General features: G+C 36.1%; 12 protein-coding genes across 12 annotated transcripts; 5 read left to right on the plus strand and 7 right to left on the minus strand.

The window, feature by feature from the left end:
- Positions 1 to 96: 96 nt before the first annotated feature.
- On the plus strand, positions 97 to 1,442 carry CBG17913 (the record flags this gene model as incomplete). Its single annotated transcript, XM_002647676.1, has 2 exons — positions 97 to 170; positions 893 to 1,442. 2 exons carry the CDS (start codon positions 97 to 99, stop codon positions 1,440 to 1,442), a joined length of 624 nt encoding a protein of 207 aa, XP_002647722.1.
- Positions 1,443 to 1,500: 58 nt separating this feature from the next.
- Cbr-srw-67 lies at positions 1,501 to 3,877 on the minus strand (the record flags this gene model as incomplete). The annotated part of the gene is made up of 6 exons (XM_002647677.1): positions 1,501 to 1,551; positions 1,593 to 1,752; positions 2,480 to 2,602; positions 2,710 to 2,822; positions 2,864 to 3,266; positions 3,573 to 3,877. The coding sequence occupies 6 exons, from the start codon at positions 3,875 to 3,877 to the stop codon at positions 1,501 to 1,503; spliced, it is 1,155 nt and encodes a 384-aa protein (XP_002647723.1).
- Positions 3,878 to 4,289: 412 nt separating this feature from the next.
- Positions 4,290 to 6,283, minus strand: CBG17915 (the record flags this gene model as incomplete). Its single annotated transcript, XM_002647678.2, has 7 exons — positions 4,290 to 4,431; positions 4,481 to 4,936; positions 5,159 to 5,478; positions 5,527 to 5,594; positions 5,666 to 5,926; positions 6,039 to 6,132; positions 6,182 to 6,283. The coding sequence occupies 7 exons, from the start codon at positions 6,281 to 6,283 to the stop codon at positions 4,290 to 4,292; spliced, it is 1,443 nt and encodes a 480-aa protein (XP_002647724.2).
- Positions 6,284 to 6,731: 448 nt separating this feature from the next.
- Positions 6,732 to 8,592, minus strand: Cbr-ugt-26 (the record flags this gene model as incomplete). Its single annotated transcript, XM_002647679.1, has 7 exons — positions 6,732 to 6,870; positions 6,919 to 7,374; positions 7,460 to 7,779; positions 7,829 to 7,896; positions 7,975 to 8,218; positions 8,269 to 8,436; positions 8,491 to 8,592. 7 exons carry the CDS (start codon positions 8,590 to 8,592, stop codon positions 6,732 to 6,734), a joined length of 1,497 nt encoding a protein of 498 aa, XP_002647725.1.
- A 528-nt stretch (positions 8,593 to 9,120) lies between these two features.
- Positions 9,121 to 9,357, minus strand: CBG27384 (the record flags this gene model as incomplete). Its single annotated transcript, XM_045237088.1, has 1 exon — positions 9,121 to 9,357. The coding sequence occupies one exon, from the start codon at positions 9,355 to 9,357 to the stop codon at positions 9,121 to 9,123; it is 237 nt and encodes a 78-aa protein (XP_045100048.1).
- A 907-nt stretch (positions 9,358 to 10,264) lies between these two features.
- On the plus strand, positions 10,265 to 10,612 carry CBG17917 (the record flags this gene model as incomplete). The annotated part of the gene is made up of 2 exons (XM_045237089.1): positions 10,265 to 10,395; positions 10,444 to 10,612. The coding sequence occupies 2 exons, from the start codon at positions 10,265 to 10,267 to the stop codon at positions 10,610 to 10,612; spliced, it is 300 nt and encodes a 99-aa protein (XP_045096337.1).
- A 27-nt stretch (positions 10,613 to 10,639) lies between these two features.
- On the minus strand, positions 10,640 to 11,963 carry CBG27385 (the record flags this gene model as incomplete). The annotated part of the gene is made up of 4 exons (XM_045237090.1): positions 10,640 to 10,763; positions 10,930 to 11,063; positions 11,237 to 11,834; positions 11,890 to 11,963. 4 exons carry the CDS (start codon positions 11,961 to 11,963, stop codon positions 10,640 to 10,642), a joined length of 930 nt encoding a protein of 309 aa, XP_045100049.1.
- A 407-nt stretch (positions 11,964 to 12,370) lies between these two features.
- CBG17918 lies at positions 12,371 to 14,177 on the minus strand (the record flags this gene model as incomplete). The annotated part of the gene is made up of 5 exons (XM_045237091.1): positions 12,371 to 12,568; positions 12,623 to 13,292; positions 13,356 to 13,447; positions 13,496 to 13,654; positions 13,698 to 14,177. The coding sequence occupies 5 exons, from the start codon at positions 14,175 to 14,177 to the stop codon at positions 12,371 to 12,373; spliced, it is 1,599 nt and encodes a 532-aa protein (XP_045096338.1).
- A 435-nt stretch (positions 14,178 to 14,612) lies between these two features.
- CBG17919 lies at positions 14,613 to 15,173 on the minus strand (the record flags this gene model as incomplete). The annotated part of the gene is made up of 2 exons (XM_002647682.1): positions 14,613 to 14,944; positions 15,014 to 15,173. 2 exons carry the CDS (start codon positions 15,171 to 15,173, stop codon positions 14,613 to 14,615), a joined length of 492 nt encoding a protein of 163 aa, XP_002647728.1.
- Positions 15,174 to 16,491: 1,318 nt separating this feature from the next.
- On the plus strand, positions 16,492 to 18,373 carry CBG17920 (the record flags this gene model as incomplete). Its single annotated transcript, XM_002647683.1, has 6 exons — positions 16,492 to 16,977; positions 17,022 to 17,183; positions 17,233 to 17,324; positions 17,379 to 17,702; positions 17,798 to 18,110; positions 18,158 to 18,373. The coding sequence occupies 6 exons, from the start codon at positions 16,492 to 16,494 to the stop codon at positions 18,371 to 18,373; spliced, it is 1,593 nt and encodes a 530-aa protein (XP_002647729.1).
- Positions 18,374 to 21,293: 2,920 nt separating this feature from the next.
- On the plus strand, positions 21,294 to 22,743 carry CBG17922 (the record flags this gene model as incomplete). The annotated part of the gene is made up of 3 exons (XM_002647684.1): positions 21,294 to 21,389; positions 21,437 to 21,695; positions 22,361 to 22,743. 3 exons carry the CDS (start codon positions 21,294 to 21,296, stop codon positions 22,741 to 22,743), a joined length of 738 nt encoding a protein of 245 aa, XP_002647730.1.
- A 1,066-nt stretch (positions 22,744 to 23,809) lies between these two features.
- On the plus strand, positions 23,810 to 24,022 carry CBG17924 (the record flags this gene model as incomplete). The annotated part of the gene is made up of 1 exon (XM_002647685.1): positions 23,810 to 24,022. The coding sequence occupies one exon, from the start codon at positions 23,810 to 23,812 to the stop codon at positions 24,020 to 24,022; it is 213 nt and encodes a 70-aa protein (XP_002647731.1).
- Between the last annotated feature and the right edge of the window lie 1,558 nt (positions 24,023 to 25,580).

Below are 25,580 nucleotides of genomic sequence, written 5' to 3' on the forward strand. Positions count from 1 at the left end.
AAATTCGTCACCTTTTCCTCTGTATAAATAGCGATTGTTGGTGTTGGAATCTCATTTGCGAATTCTTTTTTTTCTGAAAAAAAATATTCTCAAACTATGAAGCCAACATGGCAGAGAATACCAATCGAAGTCAAAGAGGAAATCATTCAGTTTCTGGATTTCAAATCGAGGTGAGATTGAGATTCTGAGATTCTGAGATTCTGAGATTCTGAGATTCTGAGATTTTGAGATTCTTAGATTCAGAGGTCCTGAGGTCCTGAGACACTGAAATTGTCTGAAATTCTGATTTTTGAATTTCGAATATCTGAAATTTGATTTTTTGAGACTCTGTGATTTTGAAGCTCAGAAATTTTGAAGTTCTGTTTGCGAAGCTCTGATATTCTGAAATTCGAAGAACCTGTTATTCTGAAACTCTGGAATTCTGAGATTCTCCGATTTCGAAATTCAGATTTTGAAATTATGGTGTTCTGAAATTCTGAAATCTCTGAATTCTGAAATTCTAACTTTTCTTCCAGATTCCGCCTACAAACCTGCTCAAAATCTGACAAAAACCTAATTGATCAATGCCCGATTTTTCTGAAAAACGTTGAAATTTACACCACGACTTCCAAAAAGTCTGTGCTTCATGCCAAGGGTTACTTCGGCTCCGTCAAGATTTTTGAAAACATTTTTGACCATTTTTTCAACATTTTCAAGTCAAAAAGAACAAGTGTACAAAGCCTGTTACTCGATTTTTCGGATTCTGCAGTTTGGAATTTTTTGTCAAAAATTCAATTTTTGAAATATCAAATCAAAGCAAAATCAGTGTATTTTAAATTGAACGGAGTATCGGATCAGGATTTTTTGCGAATTTTTAAACCTTCAATGCCAGACACTATTCATTTTATTACAGTTTATCAGAAGAGTTATTGGCTGATTTGGTAAAAACGAAAAATTGGAAAAACGCGGACCAAATTTTCTTCTATGGACGCCAAGAAATTCCAATGGATTCTGTGTTGCATTTAGACAAAATTCGGTTTTACACGACGGATTTTACAACAATAGACGCTTGGAATTTGATAGACTCTTTTATCACAAGACAAAATTTAAAGCCAGGTTTCGGATTTCGTGTGAATTTCGGAACGGCTTTGTCAGAGGATGACGTCTTGGAGGGATTCAAAAATGGAACAAAATATTCAAATTCAAGTAAAATTGTCATTCTTCCAACAAAATCTGCTGACCTAATTTTTGTGGTAAAAATGAGAAGATCAATTTTTGGATATCAAGATTTAGAAGGATACGTTTGCAATAAGGATTTCAAACAGGATGAATTCAAAAAGTATTCTTCCTGGGTTCCAGAAAACCATCTCCAGATGACTAGACGACTTCAATCTCAAATTCTACCTATCCCCCCATGGTTTTTATTTGTTCGCAGTGTAGTACAAGCGTCAGAGCAATTATAATTGATTCTTAAAATTTTTAGAGAATAAATATTCATTTCATGTCTTGGAAAATAATGAATCATGTAACAGGAGCCATGCTTGATACACTAGCTTTTGCGGAGACGCAAACCTGAAATTTTTATTTTTGAAAAGCCAAAAATTTCCAACCACCTTCGAGGATGCTTTTCTTGGTTTACACGATTCACATAAAAATAGAGATTTGACTGTTCGACGGTATTGTGAGGATACTGTAAGGCAAATGAGGCAATGGGTGCTAGAGTTCAGAGCAACGAAAATTCCAAAAATGTAGCTGAGGTCAGTGACGATTTGTCTGAAAAAAAAATTATTGGAAAGTTCAAAAAGTGAGAATTTCTGGGAAACCTGTAATAGAAGGCTCCCCTCTTTTAACTTGAATTCAAATTTTTCTCAGTTCCTGTGAAAGACATGCAAAAGCTGTCAACAGACTCAGGTAATTTTCCGCAACTTGCCCATCAAAACGGCAGAATACTTTGCAAAACGGCAACGTTGCCACCGCCACTCCGCAACGCTGTCGTTTTGAAAAGTATTCTGCCGTTTTGCTGCGCTCGGGGCCTTCTTTTGCTAACTGTCTCTGGATTGCCTGCCCATCTCCGCACAATAGATGCCCTTCTCCGCTATCTCCATTTGCGCACTTGATTTATGCCTCTTAGCTGCCAAACCATTGTCCTTACAAAAGTTGCCCACCCCCGCCCAAATTTCAGGCAGAGAATTGGCAGCTAAGAGGCATAAAACGGGCATCAAGTGCGCAAATGGAGATTCAAAGGCATCAAGTAAACGGAGAAGGGCATCTATTACTCGGAGACGGGCAGGCAATGGGCTCCAATCCAAAGACAGTTAGCAGAAAAAGGGCCGCTAACGGCATAATACTTTTCAAAACGGCAGCGTTGCGGAGTGGCGGTGGCAATGCTGCCGTTTTTATGGGCAAGTTGCGGAAAATTACCTGAGCGATAAAATGTTTGTCATAATAGCACCAAAATTTTATCAGTTGACATATTTATAATTGAATAAAAAGAACTTACACAAATATGGGATAACTGGTGATGAGCCCTTGTACGACATAACAAATTCCCAGAAGTCCTTCACCGGTCATAAAAGTTACAGTCATCAAAATGACTAAACTAGTTGTATGGTCCGAACGGGTGCTGAAATAGTAGATACTAAAGTACAGTATCGGAAAAAATGTTTTTAGTTATTTTTCAGGGAAAAATAGGCAGATTTGAAGTCCTGAAAAAATATTCCATTATTTTACCTCTCTTCTTTCCTCTGAACAGCCGCAGATATTTTTTGTCGAGAACTTTGCGCAGCTTTCAGTTCTCTAATCAGTAGAAATGTCAAAATGGGAAACATAATAGTGGGAATGATCTGAATTTCAACTTTTTCATTTTCCATCGGATTTTTCGTACCTTCAGAATTCCATCTATGATTAGATAAACTTTGATGATAAAAACTGCGTTACTCATGTATGTTTGGTCAATAGTGAAATCATATTGATGTTCAGTGTAATTTAGAGGAAACGCGGTACAGGTTGGAGCTGGTTCCCATGGTATTCCCACATCTGTTACTGATAACCTAAGAAAATAAAACATTGACCATAGTGTGCTAAGAATCCATGTGATAAGAGTGATTGTAACACTGAACATAGGGTCAGAGAGTTTTTGGAATTTAGGGTTTAAGGAGTTCTTGATAATTAAAAATCGTATAACAGCCATTAGGATGCCAAGCCATGGAGTCATTCTTCGAAGGTCGTCGTTTATAGCAGATCCCCATAGTTGTATAACTATAACTGAGTAGTTGGAAGAGTTCCAGCTGAAAACTTTAGCTACCTTTAATACCGTAAAACCTGTATTAGAAGGGCCCCCCCTAGCTTTTATCTTTGAGCCAATTTTCCTCAGTTCCTGTCAGAGATATGGAAAAGTTGCCGACTGATAAATTGTTTATGATAATATCATAAGCACTGTAAAAGTCGACGCGCTTTTAATTGCATAGTTTATCTTGCATAGGAATTGAGATAATTAAGCCCCAGCCTGTCAGTGTGGGGGGGGCCTTCTATTACAGATTTCACGGTACATATTTTGATATTTTCAGCGACAGATGGATTAAGCTGCCACCTACCATTCGGGATTCGAATTTACCAATACCAATAGATTTGAAAATACAGTGAATCCCATACTGAATAAATCACAGGCAGCAATTCCGATCATTACCACGTTCACACTATTGGATCTCATCGATTTTTGAAGGAGAATCAAAAGATGAAACACATTTGCGACGACTCCTCCACATGCCAAATAGAACTCATAAGTCACTACAGTCATCGAAATTGAACTGATAAAGTCAGCAATGGCAATCCATGTGTTTATAGTGGACTCCGTGAAGCCGAATCCTCCAAAATCTGCGTCGGTATAATTGAATGACATGATGCTTTATGTTGTTTGGTATAGAAATTTAAATGAATGAGGTTTTTGTGGTTTTCAGATATTTTTATTTTCATATGGGCGGGGAACCCAGTGGTCATATTCGTCATATTCTGGAAAACTAATTTTTAGCATGGTGATTTCTGTTATGATGTGTGATATACTGAAAATTCGGTTAGACAGGTGGAGGTGGAACAAAAAAATCAAACTATGAAACCGGAAAATGCTGATTATATAAGCTAGAAAAACATTGAGTCATACTTCCTATATGAATACCAAGTGAGATTTAAGAATGTGAAATTTCGCAAAAAAAGTTGTGCAACAACGGAATTGCTGAAAAAAAATTAGTTACCAAATTTATATCAACGTTTGAGAGTCATAAGAGGAAAATGAACGTTTTAGTATTTAAAAAAAATTAAGAAATAACGAAAGGCAGTACAATTATCGCTCCCACAATTATAACAAAAGCAAAGATTGCAAAATAAATATCCAGAAACGTCTTCTGGAAATAATTCAACTTTCTGGCATATGGGTCCATTTGTGGAAAGGGCCCGAATCTGAAAATACGAATTTCAATCTTGAATTTTTCAAAAAAAAGTTTGTTACCTTGCCACAAATTCTGTGTACTTCACCACCGTCTCCCTAGGACTTCTTGGCTGATTTTTCAACATCTCAGCTAATCGTGAAGCATTTCTCATGTACTTGTCTTCATATAAAATTGAATGAATTGCCTTTCCAATCTTCTCCTCATCCGCGAAATCCTTCTTATGAAGTACAATAACCGATCCATGTCTAGCTAGCATGTTAGCGTTTCTCGTTTGGTCTCCGTAGATTGGGACCATGACTGCTGGCTTCCCAAGATGAGCCAATTCATTTGTACTTCCCAATCCACCATGTGTCAAGAATCCCGAGAGTCGGGGGTCTGCGAGAAGAGCAGTCTGAGGGACCCACTTTGAGAAATGAATATTTTCAGCGGATTGGGCAAATACGAGATCTTCAGATTCATATTTCCAAATGAATGTTACGTTGGGCATTGATCTTATTGTTGCGAGAATTCCGGATCTGAAATCATAATCTTCATAAATGATAAAATTTGTATTTCCCATAGAACAACTTTGACTTTTAAAGTCAATTTTAGTCGAATTAAAAATTATGTTCACCCACATTTTCCCCAATTTGAACCCAGTTTAATTAATCGATTCTAGAAGGTCTTAAACTCAAAAATCAAATTTTCTATTGCCATACCCATGCCCAAACCACAGACATGTTGCCCAAGCCGCTCACCTATAAACCTCTGGCATGTTCACAGATGGGACTGCTGATCCGAAAGAAATCAGCATTGTTTTCTCTCTTCTTCTCAAAACCTCCTCCCATTCCTCACTCAATTTCTCTCCTCTGATTTTCTCCAAATCTACCGTAATCCCTCCAACGGGAATTGTCTTCTGAATTGTGGCACGTGGATAATCGATGAATGGAATTGAGTTGGTGAAGTACAAAGAAGCAGAAGACATCAACTCCTTCCAATCCGGAATTTTCGCTCCAAATGCTCTTCGGTAAGCTGCGGTTTCACAGTCAAGAAGTTTGGCAAGACTGGATTTGCTCTCCTGAAATTAGAATTGAAATAGGAGGGTCAAGAATCTATGTAGGCTTACCGCTACAAGCCGATAGTTCTCCCATCTCTCCAGCATATTCATTCTCTCACCAACTTGACTGGAAAGCGCTAAAAATTAGACGATAATCCAGCATTTTAGGATCATAACGATTTTCAGATTTTAAAGTAAAAAAACTGACTTGGAACCGAGCTAAAATCTTCTGGCTCTCCGATATGTGGAAGCATGAAATCAAAATGGGTACATGAAGAAACCAGAATCGTTTTTTTGATCCCCAATTTTTCAAATAAACCAAGTCCAAAAACAGTGAATGGCTCAGCAATTGCCACATCGAAGTGACGGCTTTCAAGATCCTTGATTGTGTCCATATTTCGTATAAAATTTTCACAACATAATATCATAATCTTCACATAGCCAGCCACCATCTGAAAGTTTGAATGGTCTGATTATTTTTTAAGTTGTAAATTCTTACATTTCCAATATTCTTCGATTTCATCTCCATGTCCATAATGGGCTCTTCATTCCTTGAAACAACAATTTCAATTCATTCTTACATTGCTCATCTTGTTCGACAACGATCACGTCTTTTGTTGATTTGACGCCCAGTTGATTGCGGAAAACTTCTAGAGCAATTGGCACTAGAAAAGTCTGAAAACCTCAGATTTTTTTTGAAATACATTATTGGAATAAAACCAACCACATTATGTCCAGCTTCCGTCAAAGTGTCAGCGATTCTAGCCAGAAAATTTGTGTGGCTTGCTGCATAAGCTGGAGCATGAACCAGAATGTTCAAACCCATTTTTTGACTCTATCAAAAAAAAGTTAGATCAGTTTTTATACAATTTTCTGACGAATTGTGTACGATTGCACAACGTTAGGGAGGTAAACAGACTAGAGAGTATTTGAGGTGATACTACAAACAAAAGAGAATCTTATGACGTCTAATTCTTCTACTATTTCACTTGTACAGGCGTTGACTTATTTTTATCGAAAGAAAGTCTGATTATAGTTTTTTTGAAATAAGAAATTTAAAAAATTTTTTCGAATAACATTGTTGGAAAATTCAAAACTATTAACTTTTTCAGCATATTTCAGAAAACATCGAATTCGTTTACTGAAATTTTCCGGAAGACATTAATTTTTGCTCGAAGAAAAACTAAAGCTGAAAATTTGTGCTTCGTGAGAATATTAAAAATTTTTATTTTTTTGGATTAGGACTTTAAAAATCAGGATAATTAAGATCAAAATCATATTACAAATTGTAAAACACAAAGTGCCCCGATAGCCAGGATACCAATAGTAGCAGTTAAATAAATATCCAGAAAAGTCTTCTGGAAATAATTCAGCTTTCTGGCGTATGGGTCCATTTGTGGGAAGGGTCCAAATCTGAAATTACAACTTCCAATTTTGAATTTCTCAAAAAAAGTTTGTTACCTTGCCACAAACTCAGTGTACTTCACCACTGTCTCCTTCGGATTCGTTGGTTGATTTTTCAACATCTCAGCTACTCGAATAGCATTTTTCATGTACTTTTCTTCGTATAAAATTGAATGAATTGCTTTTCCAATTTTCTCCTCATCCGCTAAATCCTTCTTATGAAGTACAATAACCGATTCATGTCTAGCTAACATATTTGCATTTCTAGTTTGATCTCCAAATATTGGAACCATGACTGCTGGCTTTCCAAGATGAGCCAATTCATTTGTACTTCCCAATCCACCATGCGTCATGAATCCAGAGAGAAGGGGGTCTGCGAGAAGGGCTGTCTGAGGGACCCACTTTGAGAAATGAATATTTTCAACTGATTTGGCGAATTCGAGATCTTCAGACTCATATTTCCAAATGAATGTAACGTTGGGCATTGATTTTATCGTAGCGAGGATGCCAGATCTGAATTATAGGGCTTAATAATTTCTTAGGTCAATTGATGGGCAAGTTTTAGATCAAATTAGGATCCAACTTGTGGACAACTCACTTCCAAGCCTCTGGCATTTCCGACGACGGAACTGCTGATCCAAAAGAAATCAAAATAGTCTTTGTTGTTCTTCCCAAAACTTCCTCCCATTCCTCACTCAATTTCTCTCCTCGAATTTTCTCCAAATCTACCGTAATTCCTCCAACCGGAATTGTCTTCTGAATTGTGACACGTGGATAATCGATGAATGGAATTGAGTTGGTGAAGTACAAAGAAGCAGAAGACATCAACTCCTTCCAATCCGGAATTTTCGCTCCAAATGCTCTTCGGTAAGCTACGGTTTCCGCGTCGAAAAGTTTAGCAAGACTGGATTTTGTTTCCTGGAATTAAAATTTTAAAAAATGGGGATCAAGAGTCTAGAAGATTTACAGCAGCAAACCGATAATTGTCCCATTTCTCCAGCATACTCATTTTGTCCCCAACTTGACTGGAAAGGGCTGCAAATTGATGATCTTAGAATTCAATTTAAAAAATATATTAAAAACCCAAAATCTTCGACGCCCAAAAAAACTCACTTGGAACCGAACTAAAATCCTCTGGCTCCCCGATATGGGGTAGTAAAAAATCAAAATGGGTGCATGAAGAAACCAGAATTGTCTTTTTGATCCCAAGTTTTTCAAATAATCCCAGACCAAAAACAGTGAATGGCTCAGCAATTGCCACATCGAATTTTCGAGTCTTCAATTTTTCCATTATTTCTTTGCTTCTTATGAAATTTTCTGCTGTTAAAGTCATCACATCAACGTAGGCGGAGAACATCTGAAATCGAAATTTTGGGCGGGAATTTAAAATTCAAAGTTTCAACTCACCGATTTCAAATTCGATGGCTTCATCTCAATGGACCACAATGGATCATTTTCACCAGTGAAAATTTGTGCCATATCATTTTTCATTGTCTCATCCGGTTTCACAAGAATCACATCTTTAGTGGTTTTCACTCCTAGATGGTTTTCAGCCACAATCGGCACTAGAAAAGTCTGGAACGTTAAGATTTTTCTTTAATTTTTTCAAATTTTGTAAAAAAAATCTACCACATTATGCCCAGCTTCCGTCAAAGTGTCAGCGATTCGTGCCAAAAAATTTGTGTGGCTAGCTGCATAGGATGGGGAATGGATTAGAATGTTTAGGGTCATTTTTTCATCAAAAATACTTTATCAAAGACAAAAAAAAAGAAATCGGGAATAATCTTTAATAGAGGAGAAATAGAAAGAGATAGAAAAAAATAATTTTTCTTTTTTATATTTTCTGTGTACGAATTGTGGACGATTGCACAACATTGTGTGTTTATCTAGACTGGTCTTTTGTTCTTTGATTTTCAAAAAAAAAATGTTTGCGGAGACAATTAATTTGAAGAAAAAATCGAAAAAGACAAAAAATAACAAACCTTTACGATAGTTTCAATTTTCCGACTATTTATATGTAGTTTTCGGGAAATTCTATAAAATAGAAAAACTTTTGAAATTCTCTACAGGGTGGCTGTTAATTACCCGCAATAGTTTGAGATGACGTAACTCGAAAACTAAAAGCCAGAGAAACATGAAACTTTACAGGGTGTATCAATGTAATAAAAAGTAATTATCACCTAGTGTTGCTCCACTCGGTCACCCTTCCGATCGATGACAGCGCGAAAACGTCAATCTCTGAAACATCTCACATGGGACTCAACTAAAATCCTCTGGCTCTCCAATATGGGGCAATATCAAATCTATATGTGTACAGGATGACACCAGTATAGTCTTTTTGATTCCCAGCATTTCAAATAGTGCCAAACTACAAACAGTGAAGGGCTCAGCGATTGCAACATCGAATTTTCGGGTTTTAATTTCTTCTAGAATGTCTTTGTTTCTCAAGAAGTTCTCGCAAGGTAAGATCATAGTGTCAATGAACCAGGAGAACATCTGGAATGACAGAATTCCAGAATTAAAAAAAAAGACAAAAAACCTTTCCAATATTCCCAGAATTAATTTCCAGCTTCCATAATGGGTTACTACTCGATCCTCTTGGTACCATTTTCCTCTTCATTTCCTTGTCCTGGTCCACAGTTATCACATCTTTAGTTAGTTTAACTCCTAGACGGTCCCGATTTAAGTCAGAAGCGGCCGAGACTAGAAATAATTTTCACAAACTATTTGAAGCCGAAAAACGAGCTTATCAGAAAGCATTTGGAGCGAAAATTCCGGATTGGAAGGAGTTGATGTCTTCTGCTTCTTTGTATACTTCACCAACTCAATTCCATTCATCGATTATCCACGTGCCACGATTCAGAAGACAATTCCAGTCGGAGGGATTACGGTAGATTTGGAGAAAATCAGTGGAGAGAAATTGAATAAGGAATGGGAGGAAGTTTTCGGGAGAAGAGAGAAAACGATGATGATTTCATTTAGTTTCATAATGCGTTCAGCCGGAATGCCAGAGACTTGGAAGTGAGTTGGTCCACAAATTGGGCAATTGATCATCTGTCCATCATCAGCCCTTATTAAGCACTACATTTCAGATATTGCATTCTCGCGACAATAAGATCAATGCCCAACGTAACATTCATTTGGAAATATGAGTCTGAAGATCTCGAATTCGCCCAATCAACTGAAAATATTCATTTCTCGAAATGGGTCCCTCAAACGTCTCTTCTCGCAGACGCCCGACTCTCTGGATTCCTGACGCATGGTGGATTGGAAAGTACAAATGAATTGGCTCATCTTGGAAAGCCAGCAATCATGGTTCCAATATTTAGAGACCAAACTAGAAATGCAAATATGTTAGCTTGACATGAATCGGTTATTGTACTTCATAAGAAGGAATTGGCAGATGAGGAGAAAATTGGGAAAGCAATACGAAGAAAAGTACACGAAAAATGCTATTCAACTAGCTGAGATGTTGAAAAATCAACCAACGAATCCGAAGGAGATAGTGTTGAAGTACACTGAGTTTGTGGCAAGGTAACATACTTTTCTTCGAAACTGTAAAATTGAAAGTTGTATTTTCAGATTTGGACCCTTCCCACAAATGGACCCATATGCCAGAAAGCTGAATTATTTCCAAAAAACTTTTCTGGATATTTATTTTATTTTAACAATGCTTTTTCTTATCTCAGCGCTCTCTATTTTTCTGATTTTCAGGTGTATTTGTGATTATAAGAAAGTTAAAACTGATTGAATAAGATTTATTTACATTACTTCACAATTAGTTATATCTGCTCGATCTTCCAACGAACCCATAAATTTTCCAGTGATTCATTTTCAAAAGCAATATCTTATCCTCATTAGGAAATGTAAATCGTTGAGTATGAATGTAGGTGTTGGCGTCTCTGAAAATCAAAAAATATCGATTCCTGTAAAAGATATCGAAAAGTGCTCAACTGAAAAAATGTCTATCAAGTTATCAGTAACATTTTATCAATCAACCACCTTCAGGTATCTATTACAGGAATCTAGAAAAAGTAATTCAAAATCAGGAGTTCATTAAAAACTAACCTTTCGGAAATTGGCTCATTTTTCACAATGACGTTTTGCTCTTCCAGAAACATTAACATGTTATTCACATCTGCGTTTTCTGTCAAATATATATCAACATAGGATTGAATAGGATAATTTTTGTTGAGGAAGTTCTGAAAAAAAAAACAATATTCGAATTTTTTGCATTATTAGGAATTCTTAAACGTTAATACGCAAAAAAATGTTCAAGTAGAAAATTGAAATTCCAGGAAATTTTAAAAGACCAAAACTGTTGTAATTTCAATGTTTTAAATTTTGGAAAAAAAAACACTAGAAAAAATCTAACCTGAACCAGAATCCAAATATCTTCAACTAAAAATTTCCCCACAGAAAATCGAATCCTCTCCAAATTCAGAAGCCAATTCACATCTACATTTTCTATTTCTCCGAATGAAAATTTTTTCAAACTTCTCCATTGCTCAGTTTCCACTAAAATCTCCATTCCTTTTCTCGAAGTTCCATGACAAACTGAAATTTTTTCCAAAGTTTTCGGATTCAGCATTTTGACAAGTTCCACAAAAATTTCATCGTTATTGAAACTTCCAATCCAAAAAATTAAATGGGTCGTGTTCAATTTTAAGCCATTCTCTTGAATTTCAGCTATCAATTCTTCCAAAAAAATTCTTGTCAAAGGATCATGGTTTCTAAAAAATCCTTCAATTTTCAAAGTTTGCGCTTTCGATTTTTGATTTTTAAAAATCAAAATGATATCTTCAATAATTTGAGAGCTCGGATGAAATTTCGGATTTTCCGAGTCATCCGCTTCTTTGAATTTCAGCCGAGCAGTATTATTGAACCCTAATTTCACTGTCAGAGATTCCAAAAATACAGGAATTGCATCCACAAAATTTCGGTCACTTTTAGAGCATTTTCGAAGACAACATCTGGAAAAAAAAAATCTTGAGAAATATTGCGAAATATAACATTCAAATAACTGACCTAGATTTGAAATCCAATTTTTGAATAACCAAAATTCGGAATATTTCAGATAGATACTGCCAGAAACTTTCCATATTTTTCAGCAGAAAAGGAAATGAAAGAAAAAATAAAAAGTAATAGATTTTTTTTGAAAGACGAAGAGAAACAGAGAAACAAACTGAAAAATTCATGACAAGCAAACAAATGAATCAGGCATATGAGCTGTCGCAAAAATGCAGAAAGTGGTTCAAAAATAAATATTCACCATTTTTGTATTTCTAGAAATTTTTGCAAATTGAGATTTTTGAGATTTCGAATTCTTAACGAACTCTTTTTGGGATTTCGAATTCTTAACGAATTCTTTTTTGGGATTTCGAATTCTAATCCTATTCAATTTCTGCGAACAAGGATGCAAAAAATGAAAAAGATGCTAAAATGCTAAAAAAAATAACCAAAAAAATAATTTATTGAAAACAAAATAAATTGAGAACGATACAATTTCTCAACGATTTTCGATACATAACCTTTCATTTAAAACAATTATCATCATTTTTCCATTTGTTCCAGGAATTGGAAAATTCCAACTTCTTTCATGTCTTGTAATAGTCCGTGGTTGACCGAGTAAAGCAGTGAGTTGTGGATCTTCAACAAATTCTTTAAAACAGATTATAAATCTTCGAAGTTTCGGAGTAAGAAGATTCTGAAAATAGAATTTGAAAATTAATTTTCTTTTTCTTTTAGTTTTTCAAATTACATTTTTCAAATAAGCAATGTCTTCAGAACAGATTCGAGCCACTGATACCATGAAGATTTTTGAAAAATTATTTAAATTCATTTTATGAATTGGAGTAGAAATTTCGTCTGTTTTCACATACAATTCTTTTGAATTTTTCCATTGCTCAGTTTTCGCAATTTCCTCAATATCAAATGGAACAGATTTCGGCATAAAAAGTCTCGAAGTTCCATAATATGGATTGCTAATTTCCAAATTTTCCAGAGATTTTGGATCCGAATATGGTAGAATTTGCATGACGTCTTCTGCTCTCACACTATACAATTCCAACTTTTTGACTTTCAAAAATTCTGGTCTTCTCATCAGAATTAGTTTGAATCCATCCAAGAATTTACGAGTTTCGCTTTGTCTTCCAGTCGAATCGTTAAAAAACAATTTCAAATCTTCCAAACACGTCTTCTGATATTTCAAATTTGTTTCAAAATCGGCTAAAATTCTTGGGATAAAAGTTTGAGATTCGTCGGTTTTCTTATATGGAATAGACTTGGAATTTCGATACCCTTGAAGTTCAATATTCGCAGAACTGTTTCTATCCGTTCTCATGTCAATTGCATATTTTTCAATTTCTGGGTCCGGCTTCAAAAAATCCACACAGCTTCTAATTCCATGACACGTTTTTCGGAGACTTTGACTGAAAACATTGATTTTTCAAAATCTTAAATTTTTCGAAATTTTAAGAAAAAAGGAATCTTACATATCAAACACTTTGAAATGGTTAAGAACTCTCCCCATGACCAACGGATTTCCTAGAACTTTCAAAGATATTTCATTGGTCAGTTTTAGTTTCTGAAAAATCAAAATTAGAATTTTTGATTAGATTTTCAAAATACATACCACTAGAGATGGTCTCAATCGATTCCCAATGGTTAACTCGATTCTGATTGAATTTTCAGATAATTTTTCAAAAGGGACATCAAAAAATTTGCATGGATCATATTCAAAGTTATCGTAGAAAATATCAATTTGGCGGAATGTGGACCAATAAAAAAGAAGCTGAAAATATTTTCTTTGGAATTTTCTTTTTTATGAAACTAACCTTGTTAACTGATTCCAAAATTTTCAAAGATATAGTTTCAATGTTTAAAGCCAGAATTAATAAACCACTTCTTTTCCAGTTTTCCAAAATTTTGAATCCCTCGACATCGAATCTCTCATCAATTCTCAGAATCACTTTTTTAAGAATATATGAATTTAAATATTGGAAAATTTGAGCCAGCTGAAAAGTATCCGAAACATCCAAATATATTCTTCTGACTTGGAGCAATGAAGTTCTAGATTTTAAGGATTCTTCTAAAATTTTCAAATTTTGCAGTTCAAACCTAATAAGACGCAGAGGAGTTTCCTGATTCAAAAGAAAATCCTTCAGGAATTCCTTAAATTCGTATGATTCCAAATATTCCCTTGTCACATTTTCATAAGGCTTTTCAAAATGAAGTTTTGCCCGGATTGTGGAACTTTCTTCTGAGATTTCTATAGAAGTGACAGGACGATTTGGTAAAGTTTGGAGTTGAGACATCTGGAATTTTCATGATTTTGGTACTAGAAAACATTTTGTAAGTAGTTTTAAAGAAAAAATCAAAAATCATGAAAGATAACGTAATAGTGGAGTAATTTTCAATTGTGTGCGAGCGAGAGAAATAAATTGAGAAACGCAGACATTTGAAGGAAAAATCAAGTGTTTGATAATTTGTCTCTAACTCACTACGTTTGCTTCTAAATCTTGCAAAAGTCATTTTCTAAACTTATTTTTCAATTTTTAATTTTTTGGTATTGCTTTTGTTGTTCGAAATTAGAAAAATAAGAAGAGTAAAAACGAATCTGAACACAAAAAAAAAGATTGAGCTTCTGGGAAGAATATATTTTATTGATATTAATTTTAAAACGACAAAATAATTTGATACTAATATGGTGAAGGAAATTTATATACATTTTCACAAGATAAATGACCAAATTAGCAACATCCACATGTCTCCGGACACTGCTCCTTCATCAATCGTTTGTACGTTGGATCCGTACACAAGTACTTTTTCTTCCGACAATCACTCGTTCCAGTATTCGGATTAATTTTATCCGAACACTTTGGCGCTGTCGTAGTTGGTCCAGTTGTACAGTAGCCACATGTTTTTGCACACTGATCTTTCATCACTTTTTTATAATTTGGATCCGTGCACAAATATGCTCGTTTTGGACAGTCACTTGTTCCAGTCGCGGGATTAATCTTATCTTGGCAAGGTCGAGCGGTGGTTACTGTAGTTGGAGTTGGTGTGGTGGATGGAGTGACGACTGAAACTTTTTGTTTGATGGACATTTGTTAAAGACTTCAAAGTTGACTATTTTCCCTTAAAATCTTACTGTATGTGTCAGAATCCAGACAACATCCATCAGTGACATTTGTGAATCCTGGGGGACATCCACCATTCGATCTTGGCAGAGGTGGACTACTACATCCCAGCTCAATCGCTCCGTGAGCCACGAGAAACAAAATGGAAATAGAAAAAAATAATTTCAGCATTTTTCAGTAAAAGATGACACCTCCGCTTTTAGGTTTGTTTAAATAGGCAAAAACGTTACATTGATTATCTTTCATATCAAAAAAATAACTATTAATTCTCTTTGTTTCATTGTTTGGGTTGGTTGGCACAAACATTTACATAAGATTTGTGATTTTTTAATTTCAAATTTTGAAAACGTTTGAGAAATGTACAACTCCCCATGGGCGGTAATGTTTTAGATTATTTTTTGATAGTTTAACAAAATTCTTTTTTTTTCGTAATTTCGAGTTTGACTGTAAAAATTGTAAAGTTGTAAACTACCGATTTGTTCAGTTGGACTGAGAGAACGCGGTGAGAGATAGGATAGAATGCAAGACGCAGAGATTTAGAGAAAGATTAGCGGGAACAAACATTCCACTTCAGTTTCATGGGAGAATATGTATATTTCGAAGCGGAGGTCTTTGGAACCCTCTCTCTCTCTCTCTCTCTCTCTCTCACACTCTCACTAGAGTTCATTTATTCTCATTTCGTAGCTTTTTCCCCCGCCTTCTCTAAAGAGCATTCTCCAAAACTAGCTTTACTTTACGAATTTCGGAATGCCTTTTTCAGAAAATTGGAAATTTAAAATTTCCAAATGTCGCTATTCGGTACAATATCAGAAATTAGGTTTGTGTTAAGTATATAGATTTATTTTTCTTGGATTTTATCATTGGTTCTTGTCGTTGTATAGTGTAATGCCCGCTTCCCGGAGGCAATTATATAATACATAGGTGATACAACGACAAAACGGAAAACGCTGTCTTTCCGCAAACTTTCCGCGACCCGAAAAATTGATAAGCCTGACAAAAGTATATACATACATGTTTATATAGAAAATAGATGACAACGTTAATTGCTGATTTCCGGTTCAAATTGCTCACTCTTATTTTCTCTATTGGGAAATATAACTTGCTTAAATTGAATTTCTAATCATCGTACTTATCATCGTGCATCGTACCAAGAAATGTAGTTTTATTTTTTTTTATAACACCCTGAAATTCAACGGAAATGATTCTTTTATTATCATAAATGTTTGCATCTCCCTCTCTCTCTCTCTCTCTCTCTCTCTCTCGCTCTTTCTCTCTCTCTCTCTCTCTCTCTCTCTCTCTCTCTTTCTCTCTCTCTCTCTCTCTCTCTCTCTCTCTCTCTCTCTCTCCAATAAAAATATTCCGCCACTTTGTCACTTTTCCGTTATCTTCCGTGATTTCTGGTTTTTTGTCTCCCTTTTGCAGGAACTTCTTTTAAAAAGAAAAACTTTTTTTCTTTGTTTTTTAGTATTCTAAACATCGGAAATTCCAGATGTCTCGACTGCGAACTTTGCCAAATCGGCCAACCACTGCTATTGAAATTTCGGAGGAAAATTCCAAAATTCGTGCAAAACTTCATTTCGAAAAACCGTATGAAAATGCGACTTTGGAATTTTTTGAACCAGAAGAATTTGAGGAATTTCTAAAGGATTTTTTGGTCAATCAGGAAACTCCACTTCGTGTATTCAAATTTGAACTGGCAGATTTGAAAATGAAAATTCTACAGGACTCCTTGAAATCTAGAATTTCGTTACTCCAAGTCAGAAGGATATTTTTGGATGTTTCGGATACACACCAATTGGCTCCAATTTTCCAATATTTGAATTCATATAGTCTCAAAAAAGTCATTCTGAGAATTGATGAGGAATTCGATATTGAGGGATTCAAATTTTTAGAAAACTGGAAAAGAAGTGGTTTATTAATTTTGGCTTTGAAGTTTAAAAATATTTATTTGGAAAACTTGAAATCGATTAACAAGGTTAGTTTTGAAATTCATGAATATTTAAGAAACTTATTTTTCAGCTGCTCTATTATTGGTCCACATTCCGTCAAATTGATATATTTTACGACAACTATAATAAATATGATCCATGTGAATTTTTCGACGTTCCATTCGAAAAATTATCTGAAAATTCAATCAGAATCGAGTTATCACCTAGAAATCGATTAGCACCATCTTTAGTGGTAAGTATTTTGGAAATCGAATCAAAAATTCTAATCTCGATTTTTTCAGAAACTAAAACTGAGCAATGAAATGTCACTCAAAGTTCTAGGAAATCCATTGGTCATGGGAAATGTTTTGAAATATTTCAAAGCATTCGACATGTAAGTTTTTCGAATTTTTCAAATTTTCAGGTTCCGAAAATTCAATATTTTCAGTCAAAGCCTTCGAAAAACGTGTAATGGGATTAGAAGCTGTGTGGATCATCTGAAGCCGGATCCACAAATTGGAATCTATGGAATTTACATGAAAACCGATGAAAGCATTTCCGCGAATGTTCGAGTTTCCGGATATCGGAATTGTAAAAGTATTTTATATGAGAGAACCGAGGATTCCAAAGATATAGTTTCGAAAGTTTTGGCTGATTTTGAAACGATCACAAAACATCAGAAGACGTGTCTGGAAGAATTAAGACTCTTTTTCTCATATTATAACTTGACTGGAGAGCCAAATGAACCTTTGAGGACTTTAATTCCTGAGAGGTTGAATCCGATGACTTCTAAATTCTTGGCTGGATTCAAAGAGATCTGAAGAGAAGATCAGGACTTTTAAAGGTCAAAAAGTTGGATTTGTTCAGTGTGAGAGCAGAAGACGTCATGCAAGTTCTACCATATTTGGATCCGAAATATCTGGAAAAACTGGAAATCAATGATCCACATTATGAGTATTTGAGGCTTTACAATAGAAGGAACTACCCCGATGCGTTGAAAATTCCATATGATATTGAGGAAATGGCAAAGACTGAGCAATGGAAAAATTTGAAAGAATTGGAAGTTAAAAGTGAAAGAATTTCTACTCCGATTCAAAAAATGAATTTGACAAATCTTTCAAAAATCTATATTACTACAGTGGCTCGAATCACTTCCAATGATATAATTTTCTTGAAAGAGGTAATTGATGTTGAAAGTGTTCTTAAAGCTTAAAATTCGATTTTCAGAATCTTCTTACTCCGAAGCTCAAAAGATTCATAATCTGTTTCAAAACATTTGTCGAAGATCCACAACTCAATGATTTCTTTGGCCCACCACGGAATACGTTTGGAACTAGAAGACTTTGGTACTTCCCGATTCCTGGAACAAATCGAGAAATGATGGAAATTGATTTAAGCCAAAATTTGTACTTTGAAAGTGTTAATTACTATAGATATGGTTGATTCTATTCATGATAATTCATTTCATTTTTTACGGACTTCAATAAAATTTAATAATTTTATTTTCAAACTTAACTTTCTAAATGAAATTCTTTAAAAATTTATTTTGGACTACAGTAGTAAAATGATTTGTGCTCAAATACAATGAGCTTGTAATGAACAAACTAATTTCCAAAATTTTGCGCCCACACATTGTTTGTTCAGGTTTCGCACGGGATTTTATTACTTGATCATACTGTAGATGGTCTGGAAATTGAAGCTGAACAGAAAACAAAGGAAATTGATGGATCTGAGAAACAAGGAAAAAAAGATTGAATAAAAAATAAGGGAATTTTACGAAGAAAAAGTGAATAGCTAGAATTCCTTGAACGTCTTAATTTTTAGATTTTCGGAATTGTTCAATTTCAGAATACCCTTATCTTGGTGATCCGTATTTTTTTTGGAACTTCTGAATTTTTGGAATTTCCTGAAATTTTTTTGGAGAAAAAAGTACAATTTTAAGAAATTTCAGAAATTCTGAGGTTTTTTTTGGAAAGTTTTTTGGAATCTATGGAATTTCGGAGTTTCTGAAACTCTAAATTTTGAAATTTCCGGCTATTGCTGGTACAGTACTGGCCAAAAAGGCATTCGCAAATAGTTTTTCGAGCATAACTTTTCTGAAACTTAAGGGATCGATCTGATATTTTAAGACAAAGTTTAAAACGGTAAAAGAAACTGATTCAACAACAAGAATAGTCAAAATTTCAAAAAATTGAAAAAAAATCGAAAAATTCATGAAAATTGCAAAAAACCGGTAAATGGAACTTTGACTTCTGAGATCTAGGATAGACCGGTAAACGAAAAATAATAATAGAAAATGAATAAAATAGCTTTAGTACTTCGTTGGGAAGCCTTTGGCGTCGATTACCGTTTGACATCTTCTTGGCATCGAGTCGAGAAGGGTGTCGATGACAGACATCGGGATGGCCTGCCAGACATCTTGGAGTTGGTCGAACTTCTGGTTGGCATTCGAGGCACGAACCCCTCTAAGCTGTCTCTCGACATGCTCCCAGAGGTGTTCGATCGGATTCAAGTCCGGAGATTGACTTGGCCAGTCCAGAAGATCCACGTGGCGGCGTCGGAACCACTCCTTGATGTGCTTCGAGGTGTGCTTCGGGTCGTTATCCTGTTGGAAAACGAACGCCCGGCCCACAGTAGACCTTGCCCAGGGTCTCATTGTGTTCTCCAAGATGTCTTCATACACAAAGCGATCCATGATGCTTCTAATTCTTCTCAGCGGGCCGATTGAAGTCCCAGAGAAGCAGCCCCAGACCATCACCGATCCACCTCCATGCTTGACGGTTTGGAGCTGGTAGCTGGGATCGAACCGACATCCAACCGGACGGCGAATCCACTTGATACCGTCAGTACCGAACAGATTGAACTTGGATTCGTCGCTGAACACGTGATTAGCCCAATCCTGACGTCCCCAGTGGAGATGAGCTCTGGCCCATGCTACGCGGGCGATTCTGTTCTTCTTGCTGATCGATGGTTTCTTAGCTGGCCGTCGTCCATGGAGTCCAGCATCTTGAAGACGTCTTCTGACGGTTCTCAGGGATGGTGTGACTTCATTTGGAGTCTTCACGACCATCTGAATGTCCGTAGAACTCCTCTGGGGATCCTCTCTTGAAACGATGTTCCGATCCATGTTCTTCGACGTGATACGCGGTCTTCCAGGCGATTTTCGCTCCACCAAGGCTCCCTAAACATTTTTTTCCATAACTATACTATTTTTGAATATTACCTCATCCCGAAACTGCTTCAAGATCTTCTCGATGGCACGTTTAGTAACATTGAACTGCTGCGCCAAGAGGTCCTTGGAACATCCACTTCTGAAGCCGATGACGATGGCTTTACGGATGTCCTGAGAGATGTTTTTTTTTCCGAGGGGTCTGGCCATGTCTGTAAACAGTTTTAAATACATAGGAGCCAAAACCAACATTCTTAGAAACCATAATATCCAAAAATATAAAAATATGAAAAAAGTGAAAAAACGAAAAAATTGAAAAAATTGAAAAAAACAAAAAATTTCTGAAAATGATGCAATTTCCTTGTACGCAATTTGTCGTCACCGTGTACGACATGCACAGTAAAATTTTCAGATCGATCCCTTAAGTTTCAGCAAAGTTACTCTCAAAAAACCGTTTGCGAATACCTTTTTGGCCAGTACTGTATTTTGAGAATTACAGAAATTCAAGAATCAAGAATTCTCAGAATTTCAGAATTCTCGGAATTTCAGAACTCTCAGAAACTTCAGAACTCTCAGAACTTCAGAATCCTATGAATTTCCGAATTCTAAGAATTTCAGATATTTCTTATTTCTAATTTTAAAAAAAAGTTAATTTCAAAATATTGGAAATCCTGTTTTTTTTGGGGTTCCGATTTCAGAATATCCAGAAGTTTTGGAGTTTCCGAATTCATGAATTTACAAATTTTTGAACTTCCGATTTTCTGAATTTCATGGAATTCAGGGAATTCAGAATTCTTAGAAGATATGAGTTTCATGAAATTTTTCGAATTCCTGATTTTTGAACCATTACTCCTGGACATTAAGAATATATGAAGATCACAGATCCTAAACCTGTTAATTTCAAAAATCTGAAAACAAATACAAAATCCAAAACCGCCATCATAAATCACAGTAGCAGCTGAAACAACAATCCCGCTACAGTTTAGACTCTAAAATGGAAAAGAAAAAAACCAACTTTCGATAGTTATGTTCAAACTAATAACGGTTTCGATATTGTATCAAAAATTGGCATCTGTATAAACAAAAGAATTGAGAGAATACTTCACAAGTATAGTTCAGAGTACCTCAACTTCAGTATAAAAGAGGCTCCTTAACCAAGAATCCTCACTTCACTGGCCTGCCCGCCACAAAAAAATGATTGCTCTTCTCGTCTTTCTAATCTCCGCAGCCTCCGCTGAAATCCTTGGTGATCTCAATTGCACCACTTACGTCGGCGATGGAACTATTACAGTAATCCTCAAAATTCTAGAACACCTTTAAATTTCAAACGTTTGCAGTTCGGCTACTCACCAAGCGCCACGGTCTGCAGTAACACAATCTCTGACGCTTCGTGTAATGTGCTCTATGCTCCCGTGACTGATGGAGAGTTTCCAGCTCCTGGAAATGATGTCGAGCGTCCATTCAACTGTTATACCACGGAGGGTGCCAATACTGGAGCATTCAGTGCTGATATGAAGAAAGCTGCGTTGGATTCGTGCCCAAAATCGTGTGGATATTGCTGCCAGACTAGCGCCTATAACTGCAGAAATGTTAATTGTGAGTTGCATAGCTTTTGAGCTTGTGATCTCAAAATCGTAGAATTTTATGTAGCTTACGAGTTCACAGTCCTCGATCCTCTAAACCGTAGGTTACAGACATTAGAATCATCCTTGATCTCTAGACCACATAAGTTTACTGGTCCACTTTTGTAAGGGCCTGACCTGAGGATCCATAGGGCAGGATGAGCTCGTCGACCTTATCTACTTTATGAATTTAGCACCCTACGGACCTATTGGCCTGACAAGTTTAGGACCTCAAGGACCGTATGACATCACTAGGCGACGAGTTTACGATGACAAAACTTGTTGAACTTGAGACTGCTTGGACCTAGACATATGGACCATAACAACTTCACGGGCTTATATTAGTGGCTTAGGGCCCTACGAAACCAAGAACAAGGCCAATAACCCATCTCTAAAGATAATAAGGTTGTAAAAAGGGTAGATTGGCGGTAACATGATGCCGTGCTACTATAGGTCATTGGTTAGAAGTCTACTCTTTGCCACAGCGTAGCTCAACAGTGCCGCTAACACCACTAGCAAGCTCAGCTTCTCATGGGATTTTTACGAACCGGAACTTTAAACTTTGAGACCTTACTTATCTTTTGGGCATACAATCTGGACCTTCCAACTTCTTACGGCCTCAACAAAGTTAATTTTCAGTCCCACGCCTGAGATGCGAGACCATCACTGCCTCCCAATGCACCTCCGCCACATGGCGTACCATCATTGCTGCCGACTGCCCATCAGCCTGTGGATTCTGTAACGATGGAGGATGTGTCGATGGAGTCATGGACTGTGGCAACGACATCTCCATCTGTAACGCCGTCGGCATGCAAGATTTCGTTAACCAGTACTGCCAACGAACCTGCCAAAGATGTGGAACCACCACTGCCGCTTCGACAGGAACTGGCACCTGCACCTCGTTCATCGCCGACACGAGTGCCTCGTGCAGTGCATGGGCTACTAATGGATTCTGCACCAACACGTTCTACACCGCTGCACAACGTAGAGTGTACTGTGCTACCACTTGCAGAATTTGTTAAGGCATTTCGAACAATCAAACATTTTCCAAGACGAGTTGACACGACGGGCAAGCCAGACATCAGTTTTTAGGTATTTTGTAGTTCTTTTTTTGTGAAAATTATCTTGTTGTGTTTCTTGATTGACCTCCTTGAAATGAAGATGATTTTGGCAAGATTTTGTTGGAAAATTTGAGAAAAATATATTTCGAAAATTCACGTTTGCAATTTGAAAATTTGAAAAAAAAACAATCAGTTTGAAATATGTTTTTGAAAATTATCTAATTGATATTATGCTCTAATACCAGCCATCTATTTGCCGCGCCTACGGCTCATTGATCAGTTGGCTGGGGCGACTTCGGCGCGATTTGATCTAGTATGTTACTGGTTCGTCACTTCCGCTCCTCATTTTTTTCAGACGGGTCCAGCTAGCGTTTTATATGAAAGGTACATAGATAAAAATTAATGTAGAGCGTTATTGAAATCACATTTTTGAGTAAATGAATTGTTTTTTGAGAATATAAAATCAGAAAATCATAAAAAATTACAATATCATGACATATGTAGTGACCATTAGAGTAACGTGTCGACACAGAGTCGTATCGACACAAGTGAAAAATATCTGAAAAATCGTATCGACGCAAGTCGACACAGAGTCGACTTGTGTCGACTTGTGTCGACTCGAGTCGACTCGTGTCGTGTCGACTCGCGTGTCGCGTCGACTCGAGTCGACTCGTGTCGTGTCGACTCGCGTGTCGCGTCGATTCATGTCGATACTGTATCGACTCGTGTCGACACGACACGACACTTCATTTTCAACGCGCTCTTTTGAACAGTAATTTATTTAAGATATTGAACTTTTTTTTTTGTTTTATTTAGAAAAAAGTTAGAAAATGCGAGAAGAAAATGAAAAATTGAGTTGAATTTAGATTTATTGCAAAACACCAGTATAATAAAATACAAATTTAACCGAAAAATGAACCCGAATTACATTTGACCGAAAAAGTTTAAAAATTAATTATGAATTGTTTGGGCTAGGTGGACTGATGGGAGAGATCGGAGAGGCACTAGGAACGGACGAAGGAGAACTATGGGAGTTGATCAAGGGTGCGGAGAGGCGCTCAAAACAGGCGGAGAACTAAATGAATTGATTGGAATGGGTGGAGGGACGCTTGGAACGGCCGAAGAAGAACTGGCAGTATTGGCTGGATTGAATGAATTGTTGTTGTTGCCATCATCCTCATCGTCTATGTTCTCTTCGCTGGATTCTTCCGAATCATCATCATTCCGAATTAAATTTTAATGAAGCTAATCGAAATATGAAAAAAGTTTCCAATAATACATACTTTCGAAATCCCGCCCTCATTTCTGTCGGTAAACACAATGCGTCTTTGGCTTTAGAATAAGAGAATCAGAGAAAAAAAGAACAAGAGAAAAGAGGAAGAGACATTTTACACTTAGCAATGATGTTTTCGTACTGCCCCAACTATATATTTTTACTGGATTTAGGTAGATTAATAGGAGCTACAAATTTAGAAAAATTTCGGAAAGAATGTAGATAGACAAGACAACGAATTAAAAACATGCGAAAAGTGATGGAAAGAAGTTTCGCGAACTTTTCAAAATCATTATATTAGTCATCCTAATCCCATGACTTCTGTTTAGTTATTGTCATCTTTTCCTCCGTTTCCTTAGTATGACGTATGTTAAAACGTATGTTCAAATAGGTCATAATTTTCTGAAGCTTCAAAAAAATTTTTTCAATTGTTTTTTTCTTTTTTTTTCACGTTTTTGAATTGTTTTCTGACTCTAAAGCTCTCTTTCATGTGTATCACTTCTTTCTCTTATCAGCCACTTCATTTGCTAGGCTTTTCTCCACAACCAAATTTCTTATCGATTTTTTCTCAGTTTTCGTACAACTTCAACAGTTAGTTTAAAAAATCCCTTAATTCTCACCCGCAAGACTGGTAGTTGCCATATTTGAAGAATACCAGAGACTTGTATCATTCTGAAATACACATAATTATGAAAATTCGGTTTGTCATGATTCTAAAAAATCATCAAACGATGACATTTTTTAAAACACCATTATCATCCTCATGCATATTCAAATACCGTTAAACCTGTAATAGAAGAGCCCTCTAGCTCTCAATTTTGAACCAATGTTTCTCGGTTCCTGTAAAAGATAGAAAAAAGTTGTCAACTAATAAATTGTTTATCATGATATCACAAACATTTTATCAGTTGACCACTTTTTGATATCTTGCATAGGAGCCTAGATAATTTGGTTCAAACTTTACGGACATTTTTCTTAAAGGGGACTCCGACCAAAAATTTTTTGCATTAAAATGTGTTAAAATGTATTTGTTTTTCAAATATTATTGCAAAAAAATTCAAAGAAAATCCGAAATCCCCGAAAAACGGCGTTGGAAAGGAGGAAAATTCGTAAAAAGTGCCGCCGGAGGACGAGGATTTTCAGAGAAAAACCTAGGCCACGGCACCTGACAGCCTTTTTTTAAGTCGCCGACAGTGGTTTTTTACGTTTTTTACCTGCCGGACATGAAATTGAAAAAAAATCCAGAAAATTTGTCACGTAGGAAAGGCGCCCGCTGTCGTGGCCTAGGTTTCTCACTGAAAATCCTCGTCCTCCGGCGGCACCTTTTTTTGAATTTTCTTCCTTTTCAACGGCGTTTTTCGGGAATTTCGGATTTTTTAAAAATTTTTTCGCAATAATATTCGGAAAATAGACAACTTTTAACACATTTTAATGCAATAAAAATTTTTGGTCGGAGTCCCCCTTTAACAAAGTCTCATTATGTCGATTAATTTTAAATTTTCAGAAGCTGCTTTTATTCATCGTG

Source organism: Caenorhabditis briggsae (assembly GCF_000004555.2).
Source record: "Caenorhabditis briggsae complete genome, chrV, whole genome shotgun sequence".
Lineage (NCBI taxonomy): Eukaryota > Metazoa > Nematoda > Chromadorea > Rhabditida > Rhabditidae > Caenorhabditis > Caenorhabditis briggsae.